Source organism: Mercenaria mercenaria, chromosome 10 (genome assembly GCF_021730395.1).
Source record: "Mercenaria mercenaria strain notata chromosome 10, MADL_Memer_1, whole genome shotgun sequence".
NCBI classification, from domain to species: Eukaryota; Metazoa; Mollusca; class Bivalvia; order Venerida; family Veneridae; genus Mercenaria; species Mercenaria mercenaria.
Window position 1 is genome coordinate 80552315 of NC_069370.1, and position 20082 is coordinate 80572396.

At 34.0% G+C, this 20082-nt stretch overlaps 2 protein-coding genes across 5 annotated transcripts; both read right to left on the reverse strand.

Annotated features, from left to right (window-relative positions):
* Nucleotides 1-1262: 1262 nt before the first annotated feature.
* On the reverse strand, nucleotides 1263-13947 carry LOC123544591 (uncharacterized). 4 transcript variants are annotated; one of them, XM_053516594.1, is made up of 6 exons: nucleotides 11979-12168; nucleotides 9802-11552; nucleotides 3861-4138; nucleotides 3525-3685; nucleotides 2971-3192; nucleotides 1263-1948 (listed from the first exon to the last, which is right to left on the reverse strand). In XM_053516594.1, the coding sequence occupies exons 2-6, from the start codon at nucleotides 9823-9825 to the stop codon at nucleotides 1440-1442; spliced, it is 1194 nt and encodes a 397-aa protein (XP_053372569.1). In that variant the 5' UTR covers nucleotides 9826-11552; nucleotides 11979-12168; the 3' UTR covers nucleotides 1263-1439. The 4 variants fall into 4 exon arrangements, with proteins under 4 accessions (XP_053372569.1, XP_053372572.1, XP_053372573.1 ...); XM_053516597.1 differs by lacking the exons at nucleotides 9802-11552; nucleotides 11979-12168 and adding an exon at nucleotides 13268-13947; XM_053516598.1 differs by lacking the exons at nucleotides 9802-11552; nucleotides 11979-12168 and adding an exon at nucleotides 13263-13947.
* A 418-nt stretch (nucleotides 13948-14365) lies between these two features.
* Nucleotides 14366-18864, reverse strand: LOC123560125 (uncharacterized). The gene is made up of 3 exons (XM_053516616.1): nucleotides 18725-18864; nucleotides 17748-17969; nucleotides 14366-16919 (listed from the first exon to the last, which is right to left on the reverse strand). The coding sequence occupies exons 1-3, from the start codon at nucleotides 18819-18821 to the stop codon at nucleotides 16486-16488; spliced, it is 753 nt and encodes a 250-aa protein (XP_053372591.1). The 5' UTR covers nucleotides 18822-18864; the 3' UTR covers nucleotides 14366-16485.
* Nucleotides 18865-20082: the final 1218 nt, after the last annotated feature.

Consider the following 20082-nt stretch of genomic DNA (forward strand, 5'->3'; position numbering starts at 1 on the left):
TTGCAAAGAATTACTTTCGTTAGAGTTTTGGTCATTTTCATTTTTTTCAATCAGATATTCCATATTTCGTTAAATCTTAAAGCTCAGGGCAGTAGAAATGATAAAGTACAAATATTCCAGACATAGGAGAAGAACGCTATAAGACATTGTCTTTCGTTCTAATCCTGTCCATACAGATGTAATATATGCTTATGTAATTGTATGTAGATATATATGGAATAAATATGTTTAAACTAACATATAATGTTCAGGAAATCCTTGAAAAAAGACCGAAGAAAAAATTCATTCCCAGATTTTTATACCAAAAACGCCATATACGCTGATCAAACTGGTATTTATCTGAATTATCGTTTAACGTAAAGAGTGCGCTAAATACTGTTATAATTGCGCGTACATATACGTCTTGTATCATGTTTTTGCTATGGGAGGTAATCCGCCATTCCGCGATGATAACTTGCCGCAGGTGCCCGTTATATTTTGGCCTCATTTTCTTGGTAATTATTCCTGCAGATGTACATTTATGTTACCAGTTTAATGTGTTTCATCTATCTGAGGGTGCAAAGGGGCAGTTCAAGGAAATACTGTTCTTTTAAACTTTCGCATAGTGGAATATTTTGACTTTCTTTCTGCCTGTTTTTGTTAGACTGTCAAGAACACATGAGAGCAAACAGAAGTATTGAACAAATTGAAATACATTGTATAGCTTTATCTTTTTCATTTTATCAAACCCGGCAATGAAAGGTTTTTGTTTTGTTTGTCGATGAACAACTGCTATTGAACAAGACTAGATTTTTTTATCTTTACCTTTTGAACAAAATATAGAAGTGTATTGAACACAAAGTTAATAAATTTTATTATTGTGCACTGTAAAAGTTGTGACCACTCCATTTCTTGCCACACACAAGTGCATTACATAATGCCTGCATGTACTTCCCTGACATGAATGGGTTACATCAAGTCTTGAAACTGCAAAGCACTGCCCCCATCAGTCCTCTCAGTACTTTGATTACTAAATCAAGGGAGAGGGAAGCTCTACTTTTACTGGGTCAAGGCGTGAGTGAAGTTAACATACTAATCAACAATAATTCTATTATGTGACGTTTGTTGATTCCAGCTTAAATACTTTTTTTAAATTATAAACATTTTACATTTTGGACACACATACAGGCGGACAATGCCAAATATAATTATATTCGTCCACTTTCGGCAGAGGATAAAGAAATGTACAGTGGATGTTCTAAAAGAAATGCAATCAGTCTTCGCATTTGTTCATCTTTTAATTGGAACACAAGTGTTAGTTGTATATTTAGAACAGAATTCACCAAACTCCTGTAATAAATATCACTGATAGGTAAAATTTCTACATAGTGCAGTGCAACAGTAAGGGAGTTTTCTATATTTTAGTTCTGTCAGTATTTATAAAACAATCAGTAATCTGGTTAAAAATAATCATCATCCATCCTCTTCTTAAATTCAGGCGAAGAATTTAATACCTTATACACGCAGTACATAATCACTACTGCTGCAATTAATACAGCAAACATGATAATCAAATGAGTAAAACTAAATGTGAAGTTTTGTTCAGTAAGAAAAAAATGTTTGGCTTTCAGGCAGATTCTTTTCGCTTTAAGTTCTATCTTTGTCCATGTTGTAATCATGGGTTTCACGGAATCGACCGGTTGATTTCTGGGCATGACCATTCGCCTTACAAACTTCAGCGCGATATTGTCTATGTATGGATTATCGGTACCAGTTCCATTTGTGTAACTAACCCAGCGTGTCCGGTTATCTTCCAACGCACCTTGAAGACTGAACTCTTTTTCAATTGCCTTTTCAACCTCTTTGAACTCCTCTATAGATATTTGTGGCTCGCCCGAAGACCAGATGTACTTGTCAACATCCCTTACAAAGTCAAACTTAGTTATAACGACATAAATATCTGCAGAATCTGAAATACATATATTTAAGACTATTGACTTATGTGCAAAAGCTAAAGAAAGTTAAAACATGTGACAGTGATTTTAGTTATATAGCAAACTCGGTTTCTCTAGTAATTCCAAGTAATGTTCTTTTTTTTTTTACTTATTTGCTGCACGGGAACCTATGTTAGTTTATATTCTGACACATTTCCGCTGCCTTTGATTAATTTTGATACAACTTTTTCAAGAACCATTATGATGTCTATGAAATTTTAACAGATTTTTAATATCACATTCCGTCTTTTTATCTATAAGTAGCAATAACCACAGGAAGATAACTCTTGCAAAGCCTTGTTCAGGATTTCCAAAAAATGTGTCCACAAAAAAAATTGAAATTCTCGTGTTCACTTTTCAAACCTATCTTATCATGTTACATAGAGGGTAACTATTTAAAATACTGTATGATTTTCAAGACTTAAAAATGTGCAGAGTAGAAATTATACACTGTTTTCCAAAGTGAAAGTACCATGTATTTGAATGGGGCTAAATTTTCAGTCATATTTTTTTTATTGAATGGCTTCGTAATCTCTCTAAAGAAACTAGGGAAATGTTTCTTTATAGTGGATGAATAAGTCATATTAAAATAAATCAAATACATGTAGCGGAAAAAATGCAATTAACTGCGGACACTTTTGCACAAAAACCTGAAAAAGTTGTCACGTGTCAGAATCGGTAATATTTACATTCAAAAACACAACTGATTTGTCATTCATACACATATTAGAATCCAAAAACATAATTTTATTCCTGTAAATCAAAATTAACAAAAAGCGGTGGTTGTTGCTATTATAAGTGAAAAACGATGAAATCCTTTTGAATCCTATTTCAGTCTTAACATTTAAATTTATCTAAAATATATTGCACAAATGCCTTAATACAGTTCAAAGAAACGGACACCAGGTCGTGTAGGATAGCTCTCTCTCTCTATATATATATCGTACAATGAGCTAAAAAGACTTAAAACAATCAAATTAACCATTACTGAACTCACATTTGACCTGTGCTGTTCTTGGGTCAGCTCTTTTAAGCACTCTTTGGAGGCAGTGAATTAAATCTGTTGGAACAACCTCCCGGCAACTGTGCACGAACACGATTTTGGTCATTTTCCATTCTGGTCTGCTGTTCTTAAATATTGTCTCCTTTAAAGAGCCAACTTTGTGTTCCTTCTGTAATTCTTCCAGGTATTCAATACTGGTTCCCGGTGGAACATGACCTTTATAAGAAAGAACACATAAAGTACGTAAGTTGCCATTCTAAAGATAGACATGAACCTCTTTGTTCATGTTTCATGTTTGTCCGTTGACAGGAGATAAATATTTGTAGGGTAAAAGGAATTATTCTTAACATTAATAACTTTAACAATGTTATGCCTAATTACTATGCAAAGTCTGTGTAGTTTAACATGATTTTCATTTTGTACCTTCTTGCTTGAAACCAAAGCAATGTAAGGTATGCTTTTGAACTAAACATTTCATGCTTCAACATGTTGTTCACGAAAAAGATTTCTTTGTTTTTATATTATCATTCTTTATTCTTGCTAAGTACCTCCAATAAGAAGCTCTAGAATTTCCTGCAACTCCACATTATCGCTGTTATCCTTTCCGGCAACATCAAAGATGGTGGGCAAGCGGGGTAACATTTCCACAACAGAATGTTGTTGTTCTGTTTCGTCTACATCTTCCACAGTCACACCACAACTGATATATCTTTAATAATACAATAGGTTAGAAATCACTAAGTTGTCATTTTAGCCTACAGTAATTTGGCACCTTTCTAGCTATAAATTTATGTACTGTTTTCGAAAGAATTTAGAAGAAATTCTACAATCAAATCAATCTTTCGCAGCAAAGTGAAATAAGTCGCATAATAGGTGAGTATTACCTCTCCAATGTAAAAGTTTTTGACTGTGTTGAACCCTTTCCTACTTTAGCTTTAGGTATGTACTTCCCAGACAGGGCCTTGATAATTGTGTTAACAATTGAACTTTTGCCAGCCCCAATCTTTCCAAGTAACAGTATTTTCTCTACATCTGTTTTGTCCCTTCTGTTGCATAGCCCAGCTATCTCTTTCAACAGTTGTTTGTTTTCCCGACGTATTTCCTCATTTTCAGTAGTCACAGCCTCCGAAACATTGATGCCCTCCGTCTCTGCCATCGTTTCCTGTATCCAATGATAAATTCTTTAACAAAACAGACCTCGTCGATACATGTGTTCCATGTTACAATTTTCTTACAAGATAAAGTTTAAGTGGATGTCAGAAGATATATGGAAATAACTTAAATTGTATGCATTGTATTGTTGGAAGTATTCTCGACATGCAAAAAATCAGTTATTGGGCTACTTGATTACACAAATAATTCAAACTTGAACTTTACTCGAATGCATTTTTTATATTCCAAAGTTAATATTGGCAATAATTCAGTGTTGTTGTTTTTTAAGTTTTGGGGGAATGGTGGCGGGGCCCCTTAGATCCCCTACCTTAATTCTAGTTCTTATTTAGTTCTGCTCATTGTTTCTCTAATTTAGGGCTAACCCATTTTGTTTAACAGGGGACCATACGCCGCTTTTCATGAATTGCACTCTAGTATATCATTGAAGGTTATGTGTACCTCACTATATGAACACATCTGCGGACGTGTTGTAACATGTGTAAATGTTTAGTTGGTAACATGCATTTCCACTACCGTCTATAAACATGCTTTAAGAAACTATGTTAGCGAGTTACTTTAGATATTACATAACCTGTTTTGTACTGATTTTTAACAATGCTATGGTGGTACCATTTTAAACTACTGTGTATAGCGTGGCAAAGTTGCAGAGCTAGTCTACGTGTTTATTGAACACACCTCGTATATATATATATATATATATATGCATATAAATATATCTTTATATAGTTGCACCTGCAGCTCAAGTAACTACAAATTGAAACTAGACTATTTCAAACAATAACAACTTACCTTAAAAGAATAAATTCCTTAATCCTTTAATATTCTTCCATGTAAACACAAAGTTATGTAACATGTGTTTTAGGTCGCTGTATTTTCAGAAAACTCTTATAAAGCAGACCAGCTGCTGTGTATAAATTGAGTCAGTATACAGAATAGTTCGTCAGTTTAATCAATACTATGGAAGGTCGGTGCGCTATGCAATTGGCAAGTGAAATACTGTTGAAAAACGGCGATAAACCCAAAACAAACAAAATGTTCTTGGTGAATGGTAAATAATATAGAGAAATAAAAGATACGCCCATGGTTAAAATGTTACGCATAACATAAAAATAACTAGCTTTTGGGTGAAGGTTTAAAAATATCAAGAATAAAAATTAATGTTAAAAATACACTAAACGAAGTTGTTTAACCTCTCCTTCAATAGTTTCTGCAATAAAGCAACATTTTTTATTTATCAGACATATTTCACTCTTATTTTCTGATAATTCACTGAAAAGATATAAGAATCATGTTTCATTCGAAGATAAAGCTATTCTGTTATACGTACATGTATTTATACAAGCTCCGTAGCATTAGCTCCATATAACCAAATATATCTTACACTCACTTTATGAGCTCTGTTTGATGATGTAGTAAAACAAATCAAAACCCAACACGTATCTTTGATTGAAATCTGTCATTTAATATCTAAATGACGAATAACAATAAATGGTTCTGTTACAGCATCATACATAATATGTGATAGGTGACAAATTTTATCAAGAAAAGACAAATATTAACAGTTGATATGCATCATCAAAGGTGGGGATCTAACCTTTATGCCAATAAGCAATGAACGATAGTCTTACATCTAGGAAAATACTGAAATACATATCCATTAATTAACAATGATCAGTATACTATTATGTTGAATGTCAGTCTTATGGTCAAAAAGTAATGGAACAGTAACTAGAATAATAATAATAATAGCACGCTGAATGTCAGCCTTATAGTTAAAAGTAATAATATCAATATATTTATATTTACATGTGAAGTGTTAATACAGCATTTATAAATGTATCTTGAATGTCATGCTAACAAGAAGTATGAGAAATATCTATTATAACAATGACTACCATATGTTGAACATCATTTTTACAATGAAACTGTAATGACATATCTATCAAGACAACAAAAAATGACTGGCACATGTTGAACTATCTACAACTATAGGTATACTGAGCATACCAGGGATGGGAGGGAGGGTTTGAAATTCTTGATAATTTGCGCGTAAGCTTTTCGTGCTCCGCAATTGAATAATATTAAAACCCGTACCGTCCCGTACTTCGTAAATATATTTATTTTTCAATAAATCTGTATTTATGCAAGCTCCGTAGCATTAGCTCCATATAACCAAGGAATATATCTTACACTCACTTTATGAGCTCTGTTTGATGATGTAGTAAATCAAATCAAAACCCAACACGTATCTTTGATTGAAATCTGTCATTTAATATCTAAATGACGAATTTGAAAACACAATTAACAATAAATGGTTCTGTTACAGCATCATACATAATATGTGATAGGTGACTAATTTTATCAAGAAAAGACAAATATTAACAGTTGATATGCATCATCAAAGGTGGGGATCTAACCTTTATGCCACATATTGCAAAAACATAATAAATGGATTTCATTTATTAAGTTATTAGCAATAACCCCATCCGAAGAAAGTGAGTGTATCATTTATTTATCAACAGCTTACTCATGTGTTGTGTTACACCCTCTAACTAGCAGAAATTGTAGAAAATAGTATATTTAACATGACAAAATAGAGGTGAGCAACCCTTGGCACCATCACTCAAGCAAAGTATCAGTAACTCACAAAAAACCTGCAAAATTGCCTACTATTAAACTTTATGTAACATGATAAAATAAGTGCAAGAGACCCATGACCCCATCGCACCATTAGCAATGAGAATTATAAACATAAGAGAACTAAATATTTACTTGATAAAAATCATCCATCCCAAACAAAGGTTTATGATTTCTAAAATCCAATACTGATATTTGTCTTAAGAGGATAACAGAAGAATACTTGTTAAAGTGTAACATTCTCTAACATGCAGAAATTGTAGAAAATGGTACATGTACATGACAAAATAGAGGTAAGCATCCCTTGGCACCATCACACAAGCAAAATATTAGAAACTCATAAAAAAAACATGCCAAATTGCCTACTAATAAACTTTATGTACATGTAAAATGATAACATTAGTGCAAGAGACCCATGACCCCATCGCACCATTAGCAATAAGAATTACAAACATAAGAAAACTAGTCTATTAACTTGATAAAATAATCCACTCCAAACAAAGGTGTATGATTTCTAAAATCCAATACTGATATTTGTATTAAGAGGATAACTGAAGAATACTTGTTGAAGTGTTACATCCTCTAACATGCAGAAATTGTAGAAAATGGTACAAGTACATTTAACATGACAAAATAGAGATGAGCGTCCCTTGGCACCATCACACAAGCAAAATATCAGTAACTCGTGAAAACATGCAAAATTGCCTACTAATAAACTTTGTGTACATGTAACATGATAACATTAGGGCGAGAGACCCATGACCCCATCGCACCATTAGCAATAAGAATTACAAACATAAGAAAACTAGATATTAACTTGATAAAAATAATCCACCCCAAACAAAGGTGTATGACTTCTAAAATCCAATACTGATATTTGTCTTAAGAGGATAACTGAAGAATACTTGTTAACATGATAATCACAAGGTGAGAGACCCTTGACCCCATCACATTTGTGACCATGATGTACCTATATTATTGGAGCTTTGACCCCATCTAATTTTTCTCCCATAGGAATGCGAATATACTTATTATAAGCGTTTGAAAACCACCTGCCAAAAGGTCGATTTTCTGAAACTCCCCATAAACCTCTTTGCAACGCCGCACCAATGCGGAAACTATGACCTTTGTAAAAGTCATTACTATAACCTAACCGAGTGAGTGACATTTGAAGCTTGGTACAAAAGAAATATCTTGTCACTGGATGATTATCAAAAACGAAAATAGTGGGCCAGGTGGAGCGTTACTTAATGTATAATGCGAGTACAATGCATGCAATGGGCACATACCTAATTCATAGTGACAACATGAAATATGCAGTTTATGGGTCTTGCCTCGACTATATTTATAGCTTTTCAGAACCAAGTCAAAGCTATTTAGTTCGATTGACTGTTATATATACATGTTCTACTACTATAATATACGAGTCAGGAGAGGAAGAAGTAAATTCTCCAACTCGAAGGAAAACATGAAAGGTCAATAAATAAATGGCTGTTAGCAGTATACGTAGAAATTGCGAATTGCAAACTACGTCCACTGACCGTATTAAGTTATGCAACTGGCAAACGTGTGTCTGTTTTAGGAACTAAATTATGATAACCTTGCAATGCTTTTAAAATGCATGTCTTAAAACAAAAAGATATATTTCAAACATTGTAGAACTAATCTTTTGACCAGGCATATAATACTTAGGTCCTGAGATGTTTACCAAGCCTACAACTGAATTGGAATGATTTTAAATGCATTTTGGACATAAATTTTGACAGAAGCGCACCAGGTCCAATAGTTTTCACAAGTTCTACTGCATCATCAATATTTTGATATTGAACAGAACACAATTCCGATGGGATTCCAGCCTTAACAGTTGACCTTCTGAAAATGATAAATAATGTATTCCACGAAATTCACTGGGTTCCTGATTTGGTACTAAACCCAGAGTTGAGGTCATAAAGTTGCTAAAAGGTGGTTCATGCAAAGGACCCGGAACACGACCGAATCAATTTCAACAGTGATTTTATGCCCTCTAAATTTTCAGTCGCAAATTTGAAATTCCCAGGAAATTTATAAGAATGAGTACCTGTAGAAGGTATTTTAAAGCCCGTTGTGAAGCCATTCATCAAATATTCTGTTAATTTCAAGTCGTACCTTGGAGCCAGTATCGTAGGTTATCAGAATTAATTGGTGTAACAATATGAAAAGTAGCCTTATTTAAGACTGCAGGCACCTTGCATAAGGTTTCGTTATCAGTTCTTTGACTTGAAATTTGATTGCACCTTTTTAAAAACACATAATTCGTCCATGAGGACCGGGGCACTTTTGACATCTGTGCTGAAAGATGCACGATTTTCTGGCACTAGACCCGTTGTTAAAATCAAAGCACGGTTTGTTTTGGTGGGATCTTGCGCCAAGAAAGGACCGTTTTTGTTTTGGTTTAATTAACCCCATGACCAGTGCCTGCGTGTATAACTGGGTATCGATTTCCCCATATGAAATCGAAGCCAATCTTGCTTCTTTTAAGACACTAAATTGTCTATCGTAAAAATGGCAGTGGAATCCTCAGATTGCTTTGCAAGTTTACGAACTGTGTCGCAATGTTTCATTAAAGTAGCAGCAGATGTTGGGTGTCTGTGTAAACACTTGTAAAAATATGAAATGTATTAAACCTTTGATCCAGCGTTTTTATACTGGTCGACGATTTAAAACTTTTTTGAACGAGAGTTCCCCACTGCCATTTTCGACTAAATGGTATTGATAATAGCCTTTATTTTATATGGAATCTAACTCCACAAACTGATCTGATACAATGTTAGCTTTGATTTTTTCATCAATACCAAGAAAAAGCGGATGCAAAAATGTGGCAGAATTTTGATTCATAACTGAAGCTGGCAAAGTCGGTGTTGGAGCAGATGTTGAAGTGCTTTGTGTGGATTCCAAAGGTATCTGTTCTTTTCCGAAGTTTTGGTTCTGAATAGTCAGGCGATAGTACCTTCAAGTCTTTTAAAACCTACAACATACCTTGCGTGACAGCAGGAACAACATTTGATATAATTGTGTTCAAGTCTTTTTCTGATAAATTGGATGTGTTAGCTTCTGAAACCTGCTCAATTTGGGTTGTTCTTCGTTCGGTTTTAGCAGCTTCCCCAGCTGCAGCAGCCTTCGCTGTCTTGGTGGCATATGAAATAGAAAACCATATACGAGAGCATGTAAAGATCAACTTCCACAAGAAATACTGTATTTACAACAATCTCTTCTTGTAACATTTTAGAAGTGTATGGCAGTCATCCTGTGTTTAACAATACAGTAAAAATAATCCATCGACTAAATAAAGTAGTCCATATGACTACATATAGTACATTTGACTATACGAAGAAGTCCATCTGACTCTACAAAGTAGTCCATCTGACTACACTGTAGTCCATTTGACTACATCAATACGGACATAATATCTGAGTAACATAGACCTAGTAGCCCATTTGACTCCATGCAGCCCATTTGACTACATAAATGTAGACAGCTGTCAAGTACAATCATTTTTTGTTGTCCATTTGACAACTTGCGGTGTATTTGACTACAGATTGTCTGTAACCATTATTTATATAGTGGAACAGAATATAAGAAAATAAAGACAATGTGTCTAGATTTTATAATTCTAGTAGACCATTTAACTACATTTAAACTAATCGGCCACAAACGTATAAACAGATACAGACAATCTGTTTAGATTTTATAATTTTATTAGTCCAGTTACTTACTTTTAGTCTTTTACTACAAACTGGCAGAACATTTGTGATATACAAGATCTGCCATGTTCATAAGCCTGCAGAAAGTCTTGTTTATCTAACTGAAATGGTTCTATCATATATGACAGGCTAATATACTTACTATATCTATACTTATTAAAAGAGCATGTAAAGATCAGCTTCCACGAGATAATACTGTATTTACAACAATCTCTTCTTGTAACATTTTAGAAGTGTATGGCAGTCATCCTGTGTTTAGCCATACAGTAAAAATAATCCATCGACTAAATAAAGTAGTCCATATGACTACATATAGTCCATTTGACTATACAAAGAAGTCCATCTGACTATACAAAGTAGTCCATCTGACTACACTGTAGTCCATTTGACTACATCAATACGGACAAAATATCTGAGTAACATAGACTTAGTAACCAATCTGACTCCATGCAGCCCATTTGACTACATAAATGTAGACAGCTGTCAAAAACGATCATATTTTGTTGCCCATTTGACAACTTGCGGTGTATTTGACTGCAGATTACTTGTCTGTAACCATTATTTATATAATGGAACAGAATATAAACAAATACAGACAATGTGTCTAGATTTTATAATTCTAGTAGACCATTTAACTACATTTAAACTATATAAACAAATACAGACAATGTGTTTAGACTTTATAATTCTATTAGTCATTTAACTACATTTAGTCTTTTACCACAAATGGACAGAAAATTTGTGATATACAAGATCTGCCATGTTCATAAGCCTGCAGGAAGTCTTGTTTATCTAACTGAAATGGACCCCATATGGGTTTGTTTCTATCATATATGACGGCTAATATACTTACTACATGTATGTCTTACTGTTACATGATAATATAGATACAAATGTGCCACCAATTAGAATACAGTATCTTCCAGTACATGTGTGAATTACATATCTGCAATGCACTTCAAAATCATTTCTCTCACATTGTGGAAAAAATTCAAATCCCAGGTTGTTGAAATGAACACCATCTATCTGTAAAATTTTAGCATTAGAATGTTTCATTCCTTTCAAATTCCAGTACGTTAAGTATTCCAAGTTCTTGCTTAAACACCCTGTTTGCTTTTCTTAGTAATAATAAAATCATTGTATATGTACTCTGGGATGTGGCGGGTGTGTTGCCTTAGAATAAATTGGCAAATAAACATGCTTCACTAATCAATCTTGAAAGAACAAGACATGGTTCGAGTTTGTTAAACAACCGCCACTAATTCCACAGAACTTCACGTCAATTGCCGAATCAACATCAAGTAAATCATATCTTTGCAGTTTATCAATATACGCCACAAACTGAGCTCTATGAGAATCTCCCATGAACAGCAAAGACATCTCTAGCACCAAGTAAACTATATTACTGGGTTGAAAATGACCGAGTACGAATAAAGAAAATTAAAACCATACAAATACGATTGTCCAGTGTTGTACACTGCGGCGATGTCTGCAGCATAACATTACATTGTGTTGGACATCAAATTGTAGTAAAACATCCGAACTGTACGTGCTAGAACCTCTTCTATTGACAATTTTGAAGTTCTTGATAATTTGCGCTTAAGCTTTTCGTGCTCCGCAATTGAATAATATTAAAACCCGTACCGTCCCGTACTTGCATAAATATATTTATTTTTCAATATATCTGTATATAATGATTTATATATTTATATATAAGCGTGCAATTGAAAATTTAAGATAGTAGTGTTGTTTTACTAAATGAAATACTAACGTTGTATTCAGACACGACCTGTTTGTTGTTTTCTATTAAACAAAGAATACTGTCAAAACTGTGTAATTGTGCAACATGATCACTGTTAGTATGTCACAATTATTACGTCTAATGGTCTAACGTCATACATAAAACCACACAAAACAGGCGAATATTTGGTGGATGTCATCAAGGATGTAGGAACCAATCTCTGGTATCGTGTTAGTATCGAAATAACATATTTAAAACCGTGAAATCGCTTTCATAGAATCGTTGTTTGTCGTTCAGTTGCGCCCTCGTTATATGATTCCGTCTCATCTGGACTCCAAACAATGATTTTATTCAACAACAAATCACTGGTTTTGATATATAACAGAATAGAATAGAGCAGAACAGAACATATATCTATTAATCTTAGGCGTATTAACAGCGTAAGTAAAATATATACAAAAAATTCTATATTTTACCTTTTGTACTGTAACTGAGTAGAAAAATGGCGACAGTTTGCATTTGTGATCCAATGGCCGATAGAAAAGCTATCTCTTTTAATGTTTAATTGACATAATTGGCATAACTGACACTGATATTTAAATGTATATGAAATAAAGTGAGAACAACAACATAAGAAGAAATGCGCATCTCTTTCATGATCTCTTATTGGGCTAAACTGTTACTAGGCAAAGATACAAAATTGTCTTCTATAATTTACAAATATATAGTATCTCAGGACCAGTTCGACTATAAATGGATAAGTAAAATCAAGGAAATTCTAAATTCTGTTGGAAGACCTGACCTAGCTATGGTTACACCAGAATACTTCTGTCACAAAACATTTGCATAAGCAAATTAAACAAACTCTCATTGACCAATTTCAACAAGAATGGCACACCCAGATGCAACAGTCTAATAAAGGAATGATATACAATAGTTTTAAAGGTAACTTAGAGTATGAAAATTATTTCCGAATTCTTCAGAAGAATGATTACCTTACTTTTTTCAAATTCCGTACATGTAATCACAGACTGCCGGTTGAAACCGGGAGGTACGATGGCACATCTTTTCTGGATCGAACATGTTCAAAATGCAATAGCGGAGCTGTAGGCACTGAGCAGCACTATTTGCTCAAATGTAACTTCTTTGAGCAACAACGAAACCATTTCTTAGCGAATATCAATGTTACTGATTCTGAACGTTGCTTTCGAAATTTACTTAACTCAAATTCACCATGTATTTTGTCAGAAACGTGCAAAATGATTAGAGCAATAATAACTCAGTTCTAATTGAATTAACTGACCTACTTTTACCTTAGTTTATAATCCGCCCACACATGTTTACTCCGTTATGAATGAATAATATGCTTGAGTAATTATTATAACCGCACTGCTATCATAGTAAAACTTAGTGCGCGTTAAAACATAGTGCGATGTAGCCGTTATTATTAAAATAAATCCCACGCGTAAGTGACTCACCTTTGACCACATTACCCAAACAGAATTTAAAGCGTCCGCATGATATTCATGACGACCTTTTTTTTTTGTCGATTCGTTCTTTAATAACTACATTACTTGCTAGGATTCCTTTTATTTATTTTTTTTACCTACAACTTAAATTAATGTTTGTAAACTATAAATACAACTTGTAGTCTCTGTAATTTTTGAAATACTGATTTTTACTAGATGTATAAAATTTCTGATACATTCATGTTTTCCCCCAACAACAAAATAATATTTGCCTGTCGGAAGTTCATGTAAACATGTTATTATACACTGTCATTATGTTTAATCCCCATATTGTATAATTACTTGGGTGTAATAAAGATCATGTTCTGTTCTGTTCTGTTCTTATTAGAACCGAAATATTAATTGCAATATTTAATTGCATTTCTTATATTGTCAGTTTGTGATATTAACACAAAATCAATTACTCGCGAAGTAAATTACATTAAATGATTAAACCATTACTTTAACCTTTTGATCACAATACCGCATGTTCACGCGGCATAATAATATCGTCTGCTTATGACGCTACAACAACAACTTCGCGCTGAAGTTAATTTTTCTTTCAAATTAGTGGAAATAAACCGTCTGAGAACGAATCAAATTTTTATTTCACAAAAATGGAATAAATATCATTCAAAAGATAAATTCAATGAGAGTAGGAAATGTTTTGCACCTAAGCTTTCATATCAATGGTTTTATACAAAAAAAAATGCTTTGAAGAAACGCATGTATGAGATTTTTGCACATTTTATATGGAAAAAAGAAGGGACAAAATGACGAAATGATGGCATTAAACTTCATGTGAAGAACGAATCAAAAATTAAGATAAAATTTAATTTAAAAAAACCTTGTGATGAATCAAATGTTGAACATTAGTAATATTTTTGCACCTAAGGTTTCTTATTTTTAGTAATTTTGTTATTAAGTAAAATGTGTACATGCCCTTCTTATTTCTATATAGAAAATCTGACCGCTATCGATTAGTGGCCGGAGGAATATTCTTCGGTATGCATATACTTAAACAATTCCTTACTGAATGGCACACGTAATGCATAGACAAACAATTTCAAAACATAACAAAAAGCACAGAAAGCGAGAACCAACATAATAATACAGATAAAGGTAAGATTTACTGTTACAGTACATTCAAACGATTTTGAGACAGTCTCAACTTAAACGATTTAATGATAAACACAGCTAAATCAGTATGCTTTTAATTTTTGAGTTTAGAAAGTCAATGAATTTTGTAACACTCGGGTGTGCCTCATTAGATCTCTGTATATTTTGCATTTTATGTTAAATAGGATTTTGTTTTCAGTGTTACTGAGGTCACAGATGGCACATTTTCTTTGTTCTCTTGGGACTGCTTCGCTGCCAAATCTGGATTATTCAATCAGTTGTGTTATCCAAAGCGAATTTTTGCTTTTGCCCATCTGTACTTTCAATTATTCAATACAGTTATATTACAGACGTAGTAATTTTAAAGGTTGACCTTAATTTTACATGTACCTCACTTGATTCCCTATATCATCACAATTAAAAATTCTTATTACACATGTGTAAAATCAATATGTACATATTCTAAAATAAATCTGAAATAAAATAATGTGTCATTTTTAAGCTATAATATGCGCACAAAATCGATTTAGGTATGTGGAACGTCCCTTGAAACCGCCCATGATTTATACCTCTCTGACACACTACTTAATGGATTTTAATGTGTGTTGAACGTTCCTTGAATTCGCCCTTGATTTATAGCCGCCTACTGACACCCTTTATTTAATGGATTTTAGGGTGTGATTAACGTTCCTTGAATTCGCCCTTGATTTATAGCCCACTGATACACTTTACTTAATGAATTTTAAGGTGTGTGGAACGTTCCTTGAATTCGCCCTTGATTGATAGCCCACTGATACACTTTACTTAATGAATTTTAAGGTGTGTGGAACGTTCTTTGAATTCGCCCTTGATTGATAGCCCACTGATACACTTTACTTAATGAATTTTAAGGTGTGTGGAACGTTCCTTGAATTCGCCCTTGATTGATAGCCCACTGATACACTTTACTTAATGAATTTTAAGGTGTGTGGAACGTTCCTTGAATTCGCCCTTGATTGATAGCCCACTGATACACTTTACTTAATGAATTTTAAGGTGTGTGGAACGTTCCTTGAATTCGCCCTTGATTGATAGCCCACTGATACACTTTACTTAATGAATTTTAGGGGTGTGTGGAACGTTCCTTGAATTCTCCTTTGATTTATAGCCGACTACTAACACACTTTATTTAATGGATTTTAGGGTGTGTTGAACGTTCCTTGAATTCGCCCTTGATTGATAGCCCACTGATACACTTTACTTAATGAATTTGAGGGTGTGTGGAACGTTCCTTGATTTCGCCCTTGATTTATAGGTCGCTGACACACTTGTCTTAATGGATTTTAGGGTGTGTGGAACGTTCTTTGAATCCGCCCTTTATTTATACCCATCTAACAGACTTTAATTTTGAAAAAGTAAGGAACATCATTAAAAGTATTTTCCCTTGAAAGGAGAATCGAGCTTAATAAAGCAGCAGGATAGTAGTACTGTAGTAGCATAATATTTAAACATCTTTAAGTTAGTCAAATACATAAGGGCCGGTCGTTTGAATTTTAACAAAAGCTCTCATAGACAACACGTTATTATCTGCTAATAACCAGTCCATATGTTGTCAAGTTCTAAGGGGTGCTGTTAAAAACGTGTAAATCATGATCGCCAAAAGAAGCCCAATAATTATCAAAAGTATTGATGGTAATGTGAAGTTTTGATTTTTCCACCATCTCCTTGCCTCGAGCTTCATTTTGGTAAAGCGAGTTATCACGGGTTTCGCGACCCCAGCCTGTCGGTTTCTCGGCATGACCATGCGTTTAATGAACTTAAGTGCGGTGTTGTCTATTTTTGGGTTGTCGGTGTCAACCCTGTCGGAGTAGCTAACCCAGCGTATCATGTTGTCTTTAAGTGCACCTTGGATATTAAACACCTCAGCAACCTTCTTTTCCACGCTCTCAAATGCTTCTAAGGTAACATGTTCATCCTCCATGTCGGAAGAACTATTGTGCTTAACCAAGTCGTATTTGGTAATTACGACAAAAATCTCACCGGTATCTGAAAAAGATTGTTGGACAAAATCGTGTCAGTCAAATTCTCAGTGTTGCGCAATGTTAAACCTTTCAACTAAGTACATGTACACACTTAACAATGGTGACCAGTCTGTGACTGGTACACGTTTTGTTACGCGTACTTATATTATCTTATATATAAATTTAGGAATATTGAGATGTTAAAGAAATTTTTATCATTAAATCTGACGACCTTTAGATCTTGCATGTAAAACAAACACTTTTTTTTACATTTTACAAATTCTAGCATAAAACTGCTGTTCTTGTCACTTTTCGGGGGTGTTTTAACAGGAGAGAAAACGTGTGTTAACAAAGAGATTCTCGCGCTACACCTTTTTATATATGCGCTTTCCGTGGCAAAGCGTAAACGTCATTCGGCCCCAAAATGGAATGACGTCAACGTTAAAAAACAACTCAGACATTCCCGCGCATTTCATAGAAATCGAATAATGTTGATAGACATTGTATTCTTCTATCAGATTTTACGCGTTTTATGCTAGAATAGCGTTAGCGCATGTTCATTTCGTGTTATAACGTCACTCTGCAGAATCCCTCGGGATACGTTGGTACCCTCGCCCTACGGTCTCGGGCACCAACCAATCCCTCGGGATTCTGCAGACGTTATAACACGAAAAAACATGAGTTATCCCTACATTACCAACGTAAAGTCAAGCGCATTTGGCAAAAAAATTCAGGCAATATCACGACGTCGCAATACTAAACAACTGAAAAAAAATGAAATAAGATTATTAAATAAATTACATTTGTGAAGAAAAACATAGAATAATTATAGTGTTTACAACAATATACTTACATAGCGGCTGAGCTGTTCTGGGGTCGGTTTTTCTCAGTACTGTTTGAAGACAATTCACCAAATTCTCTGCTACCCCCTCCCGACCGCTCTGAACATACACAACCTTTGTTACCTTCCAGTCGTCTTGCAATTTTGTGTAGATAGCCTCCTTTAAAGCACCTACACCATATTTTTCCTGTAATGCTTCCACAGCCTCTATGCTTGTACCAGGTGGAATGTAACCTAGTAACAGGGTAAACAGTTACAATTTACAGTTACAATATAAAATCATTAAAACATTCCAAATGTTATTGTCTTAGTAACACATGTCTTATTTATATTTTAGAGGGAGTCTTGGATGTATATATTAACAGTGCAAGAAAACATAGGCAAAGGAACCGCGGCCAGACACCTAACTGCCAGGGGGTCGTTAGCGCAGGGTAGAGACAGCATATGCCTTAATCACCCATCTTTTGAAGACGATCACATTTTGTATTTACATATTTATTTTGATATTATATTAATGGAAAATCGGAAACGTGCTGATATTGGTAACGTGTTGATCTCTAATGTTATTACAATAGAGTTACGATGAAGTTGGACACGCGTCTATCCCTAATTATTATAACAGTTTTTCGTTGAGATCAAACAATCGTGGATCCATAATGTTATTGTAATAGAGTTACGATGAAATAAATGAGTTACGATGAAATCGGACACGTGTTGATTCCTAATTATTATAATACTGCATAGAGTTACCATGAAGTTTGACATGCGTTGATTTCTAATGTTATTATAATAGAGTTACGATGAAATCAGACACATGATACTGTTTCGTAGTTCTTTCCTTTAGTATACCAACACAGTCAAACCGGATCTGCATGACAATATGTTAAATGTTTCTATGCATGTTGAAATAATACTGACAGCTGTATTACGTTGCTATTGATCTATATATAGCATAAGTATATCTACTTCCACTTTTAATGACTGTTCACCTCCAATAAGAAGTTCCAGAATTTCTATCAAAGATTCGCCTGTGTCATTGTCACCTCTTCCAGCCGCATCAAGAATGGTGGGCAAGCGATATAACATCCCCAGTACAAGGCTTCTCCGAGTTTCATCAGTAATATCTTCTTCCGTCTTAAATAATACTAGTGGTTGTGTATTTCGAAGCTTCGAGTTTGTCTAGCTGCACATTATTATACTAATATTAATATAGTATATCTTGTATATCTTTTGTACATTTGGTTGCATGTTTCGCCAGTCTTAAAACACAGGGTGCAAGCAAATTTTGTTGCAAATTTCGCCAATTTTATAGCACAGGTTGCAAACAGATCTGTTGCAAAGTTGAATTTTTCGGTAATTTATTACACAGAAAGGAAACAAATTTGGTTGTATCTTTCGCCAATGTTATAAGACAGGTAACACACAGAACAGGTTTCACATTTCGCCAATTTTATTACATAGGTAGTAAAAAATTTGGTTGCACATTTCGTCAATTTTATAACACAAGTTTTGTATATTTTGCCAGTTTTATAACACAGGTAGCAACAAAGTTGCTATTATATATTATACATCCTATTAAATAGGAGTAATGCAATACAAAATGTAGTATTAAAAATAATAAAGGGCGCTAGTATCACTAAAAGTTTCATTTCTTATTAATGTAAATAAACACCTCAATTGTGCATACAGACATAAGTGCGTACAACACATTTACTTATAGTGCGAATCATTCGTTTTATTTCCTTTCATTAACTTTTCATATATGCCACAGACCGATTTCAGTAGATTTCGATGATACCGCCCACATAATTAGACAATGCGATAAAAGCAAGAGATGCCACAATCTTATACCAGAATATCAAGAAATAAAGTTTACATTATACTCCTTCTAACAGATGCTTGAAGTAATTCTGTTATATATATATATCATAATTTCTGGAAACTGTCAGAAATTGTCAGCCTATATTTGGATTATTTACTGCATTTATGTTGGTATGAATAAAGTGTAGCATTAGGGAGGGATGCAACTGAGAAAAAAACGCAAGTAAGCAGCGTGCCTTAACTCCAACCTTCACAACGTGATGGGTTTTAAGAAAAAGTGGGTTCGAAGTAGTGTTAATACAGAAAAGTTAAGTGATAAAACACTCTAATAAAGATGATAATAAAAAAATTAAACTGCATTATAAATACTCGCATGAATGCATGTAATGTTTATCTCGCATGTTCTAGGAAGTTTACAAGTAAACAACAATTTATAGAATGAAAGTTTACAATTGCATTCAAGTGAGGCGTGAGCGTGACTACTGACGGAATAGCAGAGGTTTTACAGAAGTTCATGGTGAAAAAT